This window comes from Haliotis asinina, chromosome 7 (genome assembly GCF_037392515.1).
Source record: "Haliotis asinina isolate JCU_RB_2024 chromosome 7, JCU_Hal_asi_v2, whole genome shotgun sequence".
NCBI classification, from domain to species: Eukaryota; Metazoa; Mollusca; class Gastropoda; order Lepetellida; family Haliotidae; genus Haliotis; species Haliotis asinina.
Genome location: NC_090286.1, coordinates 46,064,762 through 46,077,253, shown reverse-complemented (window position 1 = coordinate 46,077,253; position 12,492 = coordinate 46,064,762). Strand labels below are relative to the sequence as shown.

General features: G+C 36.3%; 1 protein-coding gene across 3 annotated transcripts in view; it reads left to right on the top strand.

Annotated features, from left to right (window-relative positions):
- Positions 1–11,138, top strand: part of LOC137290837 (uncharacterized) — a 206,446-nt gene extending 195,308 nt beyond the window's left edge. For all 3 annotated transcript variants that reach the window (XM_067821983.1, XM_067821984.1, XM_067821982.1), the window contains 6 exons: positions 277–393; positions 3,325–3,442; positions 4,967–5,026; positions 7,079–7,263; positions 8,301–8,448; positions 9,232–11,138. In XM_067821983.1, coding sequence (XP_067678084.1) covers positions 277–393; positions 3,325–3,442; positions 4,967–5,026; positions 7,079–7,263; positions 8,301–8,448; positions 9,232–9,488 — 885 coding nt within the window. In that variant the 3' untranslated portion in view covers positions 9,489–11,138. The remainder of the gene's footprint in view (positions 1–276; positions 394–3,324; positions 3,443–4,966; positions 5,027–7,078; positions 7,264–8,300; positions 8,449–9,231) is intronic.
- Positions 11,139–12,492: the final 1,354 nt, after the last annotated feature.

Genomic DNA, 12,492 nt, shown 5'->3' with positions numbered 1-12,492 from the left:
TGATCAACAGTAATAATGTATCACACAATAATGTATCACACAATAATGTATCACACTTTGACTACTCATCCAGGACTGGCAATAGGTAGATCCCTAATCATGCACATCATTAGAAGTATGTTACCAGTTTCCTAAGGATGAACAATTTGGCTCTCATGTGTTCCTTGTCTCTATGGTCAGTTAAAGGACATTATGAACCAAGTTATGATAGCTCACTGGTGTTACCATCAGCACATCACAAAGAGGAATGACTTTAACTTACATGTATGTTTACAGCCTCCCAAGCCTGAGACAGAAGCCGACAAGATCAATGACGAAGTGAAGCGTCAGGTGCACAAGTGTACCTGCATGAGGCAGTACAAGATCCACAAGATCGGAGAAGGAAAGTACAGGGTGAGTGTCTCAACTCTCTCCATCATACTTCACTGTACCTTAAAACACCTCTGCGCCATTTTTTCCAGAACTGTGCTGGAATGTATCTGAAGAGTATCTTCAATGAAATGTTATCAAATGGAGAATGGTTCAGATCAACTATTGAGTTGTGCTTGATTGTTGAGCTTGCATTTCCTGTTTTCATAGTTTCATAGTGGCTGAAAAATCAGATGCTTATAAATTTATTTTTGGGGTAATGTTATTTGGTGCAATGCTGACATTTTGGAAGGCAACATCTGAAAATGTTAATTGAGTTTGTGAGATTTACAATTTCTATACGTTCAAGCAGGCCACACATTGTCATTAATGAGGATCTCAACTTGTCATGCTTGCATATCTACTTACGTCTTTCTTTGATAATATCGTCCAAATATGTCAAATTTGGGCAGTAGGTGATAGAAGGTCCTTGGTATCTTGTGATCTTTTTGATATTTCAAGCCAGAATTTATGGATTTTGAAAGATTTTGATGAAGGAGTGACAGGTTGAAGTTTCAGTGTCCATATTACCCAGACTTAGAAGCTTCAACACATCTTGTATGTACAGTATAAATTTAGGATAACCGGTGTACAAGCCCAAGCACACATGATATCTATCCTCTTTTGTTTTACAGAAGAAAACTATAAAACGAAAACCCCTCAAAATATTCAAGGTATTTTGACATAGGGCATCAAAGCTTTTCTGCATTTTTAGAAATTCTTCTTATTTCATGCCTTGGCATATTCAGATGAAATAGCTTTTTATCTGTTATCTTTTTCAAATTTTTTCCCACTGTTTTATTTGGCTTTAGACTTGGAATAGGCAATTTCAGAATGCAGAAGTACTTACATGTAAAAGACAGTCTAAGTAAACATGTCCTCAGTACTTTTCATTACACTCCACAACTGAGTCTAACAAAACCTTATGGAGATCGCGCCAGGTAACCTTTGAGATGACCAATCAGAACACAGCTAACATATTGCGAAAGTGCACATTTGCACATACCTTTTGAACTTTTTATCTCGAAAAGGTTCATACCAGAACAATTCTGAATGCTATTTAGTGTACGCTCGCTTCCGGGTGATGCACAAGGCATACAACCATGACAACGGTGAGTGAACAGTCGCTTAAAATTGGACGGTCACTGGTCACTCAAAGGTTACCTGGAGCGACCTTCTACTAGGTTTTGCTAGACTCAGTGGTGGATTGTAACGAAATACACTGAGACTAAGCCTACTTAGACTGATATATATGAGCAAGCAAAGTGAAGAGTTGATCAAGCAAAGTGTTACGTTTCTGTTTTCTCATGTGTAATTTGGATAGATGCACAAGTATCGGAACTGAATTATCTCATTGCTTTTCAAAATTTCCAGAATGTTAGTTTATTTTTAGCATTTTTAATGATTAGTATTTGAAATGATAAATGACTTTTACTGGATTATCTAGAGCTGCCCATTTAATTTATAACATACAATGTTTTATATATTTATCTAATTTTTGAAGGTTTTGCTTTCAGTGTGAAACTGAAAGTACTTTTGATGTAGTTGTTATGAAATGTAAATCAGTATTATGCCTGTTTTTGTCCTTGGCGACCCTGGCTGGTGGTGTCTTAAGGTGAACATTTTGTTTCTGGCAGAAATCCAAAAATTTGATTGTCGATGTAAATGAATATTTATTTTTGACAATTCTCTGAAACTTCTTTATTTCAACAATTATTTTGCTTGTCAATCAATATTTTGGAGCTTGTAGTCATTTGAGTTGTATTCCTAGGTATTTTCATTTCATGGTGTTCCTCAATCTCTTTACATGAGCTATTTATTCATGTGTTCAATCATTATCAATTTTTTAATCACCTGTATTTCAAGTCTGTTCCTGTTCAGAGTCATTTCCTTGTTTCCATGTTGCAAACGTGAAGTTAGGTTTACTTTTGTCCATGAATGAGGTCGCAGTGTTGTCTGATCACATGATCTGATTTCATTGATTGCGATGTGGAGGTACACTTTTTGTGGATAGACAATTTCTCTTTTGCAGCAAATCTGAGAAAAAGTGTTAGGATCTGCACCAAAACATCGCATCCAATAAAGAACTTGTCTATCCATAAAAGTGTTCCTCTTCATTATACCATCTTATTAATGCTACTTAAGTAAATAATTGCGATTGGTACGAAGGCTATAAGTGGTGTAATGATACGATCTGTATTATGTTGTGATACACAAGCTTCTGCAATATCCCAACGTCCATCTCTGAAATTAAATGATATGTCATTCAGAATTAAGATTTTCCTGCAACAAAAAACTGATGAAAAGTATAATTACTGTGTCTGATTGCAAATTGTATCATGCTTGCTGCATCTTCACATCTCTAATGGCTAAATTCACAAGAGAACTATATCTCACCTGTGTGTTGATGCTGGAGTGAAGAAACTTCCAGATATATTGTGGTTTACAATTTGATGTAAAATTTGATACGAACACAGTTCATGCAAAAACAACTGCTGATCTGGATTTCCAAATGAGAACTGAGATTCAAATCCTCCCTCAGTGGGGACCATGTATAAAAATCGGGCGGTGGGGTAGCCCTATGGTTAAAGTGTCTGCTGAAGACCTGGTTTCGATTCCCTACCTGGGCACAATATGTGAAGCCCATTTCTGGTGTCCCCTCCTATGATATTGCTGGAATATTGCTAAAAACGGCATATAACCATAGTCACTCACTCGCTGAGCTGAATCAGACTTTGTAACATTTCATTTAGTAATGAGAGACTTCTGAAACAGCAAAACACTGTTGAACTGTTATATTGATAGGTATAAAGATAGATAGCAGCCTTTCATAGTATGGGATATATATATAGTATTCCCCTACTTGCTGCTTGTTGTGTGAGACGTCGTCTATATGCTCAATTTCATTTATTCTAGTTTGGGGACTCGCAGAAACTGCGCCTGGTTCGAATCCTACGTAGCACTGTAATGGTGCGAGTTGGAGGCGGTTGGATAGCCTTGGATGAATTCCTCGTCAAGAATGACCCATGCAGAGGTAAATATCCATGTCCTTATATTCCTTCTGTTTTCAGGGACATGACAAAGAACTACAAAGCATTTAGATCCAGAATGAACCCCAAATTTGAGAATATAATTACATGACCAAATGGCATGGTCACGTGTAGAATAACATAGTTTTAGAAAGAGGAAAATATTTCAGTGTAGTTTACGTTCTCTACATGACGCTTATGCCATTTTTTAAGAGAAAAATCAGTGCTTCGTAGTTTGTCTTTTAAATATGCCATGTATTGTTAATATAAGCCTTACATACAGATCTGCTGTCTGAAGACGATACTCTTTCTCATAGTGTTAGACTGAATGAACTAGTTGTGTGCGAGTAAAAGCTTAAATGTTGCATGTTTTGTTTGATATACATTCCAAATTTTAATTTGTCAATATATGCTTAAATGAGCAGAAAGTTTTATTGCCAGTTTAAATTGACCAATTGTTGCTTATTCATAAATGTCATTGTTTGTTAGTCCGAGAAAGGGTGCCTCCTAATGGCACTTATTCTATGGTGTAGTCACACCTACCATTTTGGCAAAATGTGTTTAGCACTATTTCACTGTCTTTCATTTAATTTTCTGTTTCTCATCTTAAATTCACATTATTAATTGCAATTTACAGAAAATATTTGGGACTGGGACTTAGAAATTGGTATGACTCTGGAATGAAGATGTAACCATATTTCTTGAATGACTGTATGATTGGTTTCACCTCTTTATTATCGTAGGCCTTGAACTATGAATGAATTGGTAGAAATTTTATCTGAGTTTATTATTTGATATAATTTTTAGCAACAATTATTGACTATAATGCAAATTTTGCTTTGTGTAATTTTGTCTGTAGTGATAGCTTTTCAATATTGTTCTTGAAAGTTATGTCTCAAAGACAGGGTAACTTTAAAAATAGAAAATAATAAGATATCGATATTTGATTTGGGCGGAGGGTTTAATCTTGCACAACTTCACATATCAGTTTCTCCTCACTGCCTGTGGCCTGTCATCTTCACTTTTACAGGCATCAGCCCACTCGAAACTTCACATTTCTTGGGTTTTGTTTCACATTTTCTTCATCCTTGCATCTTAGTGTTTACTGGGTTGTGTATTTTTAAGCCAAGAAGATGATCGAAGATGCCATATCATTTCTCACTGATCATGTTTTTTTTCCTTCATCTTACGCAATCTCAGATTTTGGTAAACAGACCAAAAAGACAAAAACATTTTGTGAGTATAGCACTGGAGAGGGAAATTAGTTTTTTCATAGTTTTTTCATGGTATTTTTTTCAGGGTTGAAGGTTTCACCTCTTGCATTTTTTGTTTATTTTTTGTTGTTGGGAGCTTTCTGTTGATTTTGTAGATCATACCTATTATTTTATGCTTCTGTAAGAATATACCCCAGATCGGCGTCAGTTAAATGTAGTCGGAATGCATATGTCAATTATATTCATGTATGTAGCTGTAGATCACCCCGATGAAATCAATTTGCCACTTTTGTTCTTTTTTTTCTCTCTTCAAAGTTGGCCTGTGGAGGCGAAACCGATTTCGCTTCATGAGACGTTTTCTACATCACGACCAGTGTATGTTTCAATTTCCTCCACGTAAAGCTCACTCTCTGCGTTGGTTTTTGCTGCCAGTCGCGTGGTTGACCTAGTAACCTTGACATTTACCACAGCTTAACATGTTTGGTCCCTGTGTTGACAAGTAGCTGTGATCTGATTGGTTGTTGCTGTAGCCAAAACCTATGTTTTGTAGAAATTTACATCTGGGTTATAGATCCTGTGTCGCATGGTGTGGTTTGCAATTCCTGCATGTTTATTCCATTTTATTTGCAATGTACGTCACCTGCCTTTGTGTATGGAATGGTTTTGACCTAGGTGGCAGTAGCATATTGGCGAAATTGATTACAAGTAATGTCGTCAATATGTAGGACCCTGATAGATAGTTGTAGAAATAGCTGCTGTTGATGTTGTAGTTTTCAATTTTTGCGGATGTGATTTTCGTAATACATTGTCTTTTTCAGCATGAGTTTTTGATGATTTGAAAGAGTTGTTGGTTTATTTCGTGCAAGAGCCTGAACATCAACAATTATCATTGAAAAAGTAACATTCATTCATTAATACCAAACTTCTAACAACGCTAACAACCTTTTTTGATCCAAAAGGAGAAAATTTGAAACAACTGAAGTTGGATTTGATGTAATAATATATAATCAATTGGTTTTCTTTGCAGGAAGTGCTACAAACATTCTATTTCAGTTACTCAGCTATTTATTTTTTGTACTTATTAATATAAATATTATTTATGTTATGTAAGACATTTTATGTACCTAATTGCAGATTATTAAAGATCAATATTTGGGAATATTTGACATATATGTATATTATCAGTTTTCAAGAAAATATTGCTGTAATCAGTTATTCTAAATCTCTGTCTAATTTTGATTTAGTGATAGTGTGTAAGGTGTGGCTCAGATTGGTTGATTACTTATAGTTCATATCTGAGACCACTTCACATTCCCACGTACACCTGACATCCGGAATTGTACATTTGACATCCCAAATATTGTCTAAAGTACTGACCAGCTCTCTCCATGTTGTGCTGGAGTTGCAGTATGGCTGGCAAACCCCTCATTAGTAGACCATTATACCATTCCTTCATGAATACATACATTTAATTCAGTAGTCACTATGGTAACCAATAAATCAAACTGAAGTTGGGTAGGAACAAAAAGAAAACTAACAGAGTCAAGGCTATGGCTTAGAATATAGTTGCAGAAGAATGTTTATGTTTTTTGTTGGGCAACATGCATCTTGTCCCATACCCAGTGACTGTCTGCTCTAGACATGCCTCTGTTAATGCCTCGAACCATCCTTAAAAGTACAACAATAATTCTCGTCCTAATAAACACATGGGGCCACATATAGATAGAGGTGCTGCAATGTGCTAGCAGGAGTTACAGGCCTTAGTTGTCATGGAATTCCTGATTTGTACTGATTGCGATCTTTGGCCTGTCTTGAATTAGTTTTCTGTCCTGAAAACATTACGTTTGCTGCCAAGATCATGCAGAATGGCCACAGTGTCTGGGTCTGTCCCAGATTGTTTGACATTTCAAACAAGCCAGTAATAATGCAGTCATCAAAAAAGTCTGAAAGGAAACTAAATGTGCATTTTGATAAATAACTTGATAGGTCTAACAAGAATTATGCATGCAATATCATTTCATTCACCTCATTCCCATTGGAAGTTGTGCTGTAACAAACTAATTGCATTATTCTTTTCGACTGCATGTTTCATGGAGTTGAACAAATTAAAACATTGAATCTGATAATTACATCCGTGCAAACAGCAAAATATCAAATAGTTGTTTAAAGCGGTCTACCTAAATAACAGTAACTGCTCCGAGATTCTTTGTCTGTGAGATTCTTTTGCAAATGTGACAGCAACATTGCTGACATAATTGATATTGTCAAGAAATGGAAATATTTTGTACAAGTTATAACATGTTCCTGATCTATTCGTATATATCTGAATGTATATACCTTAACAAAATTAAAAATACTAATGCTTTTGACCAAGAGACCAGAAGCATTCATATTTTGAAATTTATGTATTAACATTGTGTGTTACAGCAAAGGGAAGGACAAATATAGAGCTCCGGGAACAGTTTATCCTTGCAGAGGGTGTGAGTCAATCAATGACAGGATTCGTCCCCAAGACACCCCCGAGCTCCAACTCCGGCAGTTCCACCTACTCCGGCGGCAACAACTCCTGGAGCAGTCGTTCCCCAAGCACCGCAAGCGGGCCAATCTACAAGGTACAGCATGAATACAACCAGTCAGTTCCAGAGACATCCAAAAGTGCCCCCGTCATTGGCTGTTGTTGCAATTACTTTCCAGATCAACTCACCTTGCAGTTACAAGAAACCTAAAATAATGGTTTCACATTCACGGCAGGCCTCATTGTGTTTCTTTATTTCATTAAAGTAGTAGACAAGGCATCAGTTTGCTTTGTTCCCACTTGAAGCTGCTTCTAAGTATTACTGAAGTATTGTTCAAATTGCAGTGTTCATGAATAGCGTCTGACCCTACAGGTGACAGATATACAGTTAGGTTACTGTCTTCTAGTTACCTTGTTACTCATGTTACTGTCTTGTTAATAGTGATGTTGTTACTTATCATTGCTCCTCATATACAGCATAAGAAGCTTGGAAAAAATTGTTGACAACATGGTGCTTGTCGACAACCATCTTTTCATGAAGAAAAAAACAGCTTTAAAAAGTGTGCTTTAGTCTAAACAATTAACACTTGTGTTTAAGTCAATCAAAATTCTTGTCATGTGTGGGTACAGGTTTCTGGAAAACTGCTTCTGTATATAATACAAGATTAAAAAATACCTTGCATCAGTTCTGTTAAGTGAACAGAAGAAGATAGCAAACTTGGTCAGTGAAATATTCACTCAGATTACAGTGAATAATTGGCAGATAGCAGAACTCATTTGACTATGTAACAGTCACAGTACAGCTAAATGACGGATATAACAAACTGTGTTTTTGTTCCATCACATGCTTTAGGCTTGAACAATAGCTATAATGAGTAAATATTTTTGCAACTAAAATTATTTGAGATCATTATAGCCATAAATAATTGCAGTTCAGAGCTATTATTGTAATGATACTCCATTTTCTCTTCATAGGTTTTGATGAATTTGTGGCTTAATTTAATATTGTAACATTCAGTGAGGGTTCAGTATAAATCAGCTTTTTCTGTGAGTCTGCCTTCAGTGTGTTGTCATTTTATATGCTTGTAAAATTCTCCTTGTGACATATTTAAAATATTATTGGTTTTGCTTTAGATTCGGGAAAAGACACAACACCAATCGCCATGGAAACGTGGCAAGACAAGTCCTGACAAGGAAGTGACACAAATTATGTCAAGAACAGAGACGCCGAAAGGTCGCTATTCAAAAGATCTTCGTAGTCCTAGAAATATCAATAGCCCAGGTATATCTTCTTTCTTTCTTTCTCTATTAACAGAATGGACATGTGTGATTTGCAGGTCATGTGACTAGTCACATGATTTCAGCATTCTATTTTTGGCTTCTCTTAGTGACCAGATAGAATAACACATTGGTAGACATATATTGGACTGTGAAACTGTGTTTTTAGAATTTGAACTGTCATAAATAATTTCTCTGGCTATATTTAATTTCTTTGGAAGGTAGAATCAGATAGAGTTGCTCATTGATGAATTGATGGCAAAAAGATTAGCCATATTGTTACTGAGATAGTTTTTAGCTAGCCAGTTGCTACTGATCTCATATTATCTGTAGAAGACTGTTCAGATTTTTTTTTCCTGAAGTAAGTTGCTTTCTGGATCTGAATGGAACCCTAGTAATACAAATGTTTGAAATGGCAGCAATGAATGAAAGCTACCTGTTTTTCAAAAAAGTGAACATAACACAACGACAGCAATAAGTCAGTGTTAAAGCACGGCAGTTACGATCATCCTAGCACCATGTAGCGTTGTGGAATACTGTGGCCTGTGTTTGGTTCCAGAAAGATGTTTAGATTCCCATGCCTGAAAATAAACTTATGACTGTGGCACCAAGATATTCCTTGTGGAATGTAGCCGTGACTGGAAGCATGTTGTCACACATGGCCAGTTGATGCTCTTGTTATCAACCACATGGTTATCTTGTCCTGCTTTGTTTGTTTCAGACTATCAGCAGTGATTTCTTCCTTCTTGCCAATAATTTTAAACATTTGTTCATTTTTGGCTTACAGTAAGTAGAAGTTCAAGTCGGGCAAGCACCGGAACAGGAAGTCGTCCACCAAGCAGGACAGGAAGTGAAGCATCAGAGACGAGTGAGCCTGATGTGTATCTTTCTGCCCAGGGTGAACCCCGAACACCAAGTGGCCGCAACTCTTCGACGCCAACATACTCTTCTCGAACACTGCAAACACCCCCGCACACACAATCTCACATACCAACGCCAACCAAAGGATCAAAAATACCCAAATTTTCACCCCGAAAGAAGTGAAGGATGACTTTTCAGACAAGTGATTGAAATGAACACTCTCAATGTCTTTCAGTTTTTGCTTACATTCGGATTCTGAAAATGTACAGTGTACAGTTTATTTAGTTTTTGCATCGATGATTGACTGTGAAATATGCTAATTCTGTCGTGGATGCTAATCAACATGGATGTGCAAAGAAAAAACTGTTTTGATTTTGTCAATTTCATTACAATATGTCATCATCAAGTGCTGCTTTGTGAATCTCAGTTCAAGAAATAGTCAATTGTGTGATGACATCTGTTGTTCTATGGAGGTCCAGTGTTTATTGAGTGCAGCGTGATCATATTACCCCACTAAGTGCTTAATCTAGCTAGATATAATACCCTGGAACTAGTGCTGTCAAACAGTTCTGAGCTTGTTATTGTCATAAGCAACTGTAAAGTGTTTGTCTCAAGAACTATTTTGCCAATAACATGACACCCCTGTGATTGAAGTAGAACCACCTAGACTTAATGCAAAAGTCTGTTACATGTTAGACTACAGGGGTGGTAAGTATGTAGAAGCTCATAGTTTAGCATTAACTTATTTAAAGCTTATACATATTGATATTTAACTGATACAGGGTGCCTAAGCGATGTATATTTCAATAATGGTATGCTACTTTACCTGTATAGATGTTCGTAATGATTCGGATAGAATCTTATCAGGTTCAAAAATATTTTTATGCATCCACGCTACAGATTGTTGATCGAAGTTTATTGTTATGGATGCCAAAGCAAAGGTAATGTTTTGTCAGAGTTGTTGTTTGTGTATAGATATTGTTATTAGTGTGAAAAGGTTAGTTTTTTTTCGTTCAGTGACACTTTTGCGGCGTTACCATCAAGAAAATTCTTTCATTCATTTCAGATAACAGGTTGTAGATATTTTAGCAACCAATTTTGATGTTGTTTCTCAAATGTTTTCTCGATGGTCATTATTGCTGCAAATTTACCATCTTTTCATGACTATGTTGGAAATATTTGTCTTACGACGACAATTTAGGTTGGTTTAGCTGTGTGTTCGAGAGAGATAGCGTGTGAGCATGATGTATTATTATGTATGCTGGTTGTGATTGTGTTTAAGCTTCACGCAATTATTCATTCATGCCGCTTAGTTATATTCAGATGTGTATTATATATGAACAACATTTTCATTAGTTTGAACATTGTGTATCGAAGGCTCAGCCATACTGACATCAATCCCTAAGTATGAATGATTTTGTTGGTCTCACTTTAGAGTCTTATTGCTGTTATTACATAAAATGTAGCCAGGTTAATTTTTTTATTTCAAAGTAATATAAATATGCGCTGAAAATATTTTGATATCATCTTAAATTATTGTGGTATATATTACTTTTATTATGATGTCTCTGGTACTACAAGTAATGCCTCTGTAACCATTCCTGAACTCCGTGTGTAGCACTTGGTCCACAGGAAGGAGTTACATAACATATGCCATATTCCATGACATAATTAGATAACGGTGGCTTCTTGTAAGGAGATGTACGTGGTATATGAAACGTGCTAACTCTGCATAATATTGAAATGATATTTCGGGTGAATGGGGAAATTATCCTTGCCAGAAAAGCAGAAAATGGTTGATTCAAAATACACTGAATAAATATATGAATCTCATGGTTTTGTTTGTCATTTTTGTTTGTTTATTGTGAAGCCTGGTGTTCAGGAATTTGCTCATTACACTGAAGACCAGGGTTTGATTTGCGTCATGGGTACAATGTGTGACGTCCATTTCTTGTGTTACCCCTAGGAAGATAGGACGAGTAACCTCGTGCTCTGTGGGAAGAGAATGGTGTTACCCGTGATACAAGCTACATATTGCTGCAAACTGCATGAAATCACTTTACTCACTCACTCGCTCACTGTATATGGTTTAATGCCCCACTCAAAAATATTCCAGCTCTATGAGAGTGATTTATCAGTTGTGATTTTAAGGATTTGTTGTGAGTGAAAGAAGACCCTCTACACCATTCGTCACCACTCACCTTTCTGTAACCTCCAAGATACTCCTTCACCACTTTATGGTGATCGTGTGCAAAAATACGACAAACCAATCAGAACACGCGTAGTGGATGCAGTGCTTTGATAAAAATGATCCCGACTACCGAAATTGTTTATGGTATTATGTTATTGTTTAAACATCATCGAAAATATACATCCACACAATGGAAGTTCTAAGAACGTAGCCATCAGAATTGTAAAGAGTTTTCATGGATGACAACTTCTTCATTGTGAAGAGTCATTGCTTTTCGAAGTGTGTTCTTACCTCTTCATCAGGTCATACTTCGAAACACTGTAACCTGACGAAGACGTAAGAACATACTTCGAAACGTCATGACCCTTCACAACAAAAACGTTGTCACCCATAAAAACTCTTGTCTTTATGTGTATCACTTCTAATTTGCCCTTCAAAGACTCTAACGGAATTGTGCTGTCTAATGTGAAGTGTTTTTCATAAGAATCAAGGTATTGACGTTTAGAGATTCAAGTACACGCACGTGTGTTTGTTGACAACGGCTCACACTGGTCCAGTGATGTTCTGACTGTATTGCTTGCGGGCTCGTTGTGTTAATTGTACGTGCGCTTCCAACAGTTTAATGAACTGTCCATGTCATTATGAATCACTACGAGTTTCAAAACTGCTATTATATCTGTATAACTAATCAACTGTAATGTTGAACACGTCTCTGGGAATATTTTAGTATTACCTTTTTTGGTCATTCATATATTTTTCAGCGAATTCATTCAAAATTCATCTAGAAGTATGACAGTAAGGTTACACGAATGTTCAGTTTGAGAGACATTTTCCAGTCATTTTGGGATTCAGTGTAGCTTGGGGTTTTTTCAAACATAAATTGTATTTTCATATTCAGTAAAACAATTCCCGTTTGTGACTACTAAACCCAGTTTAGAAATATTAAGTACCGTTAGAATCGAACAGGCATAGAATTATCGTTCCTGATTGAAGTAT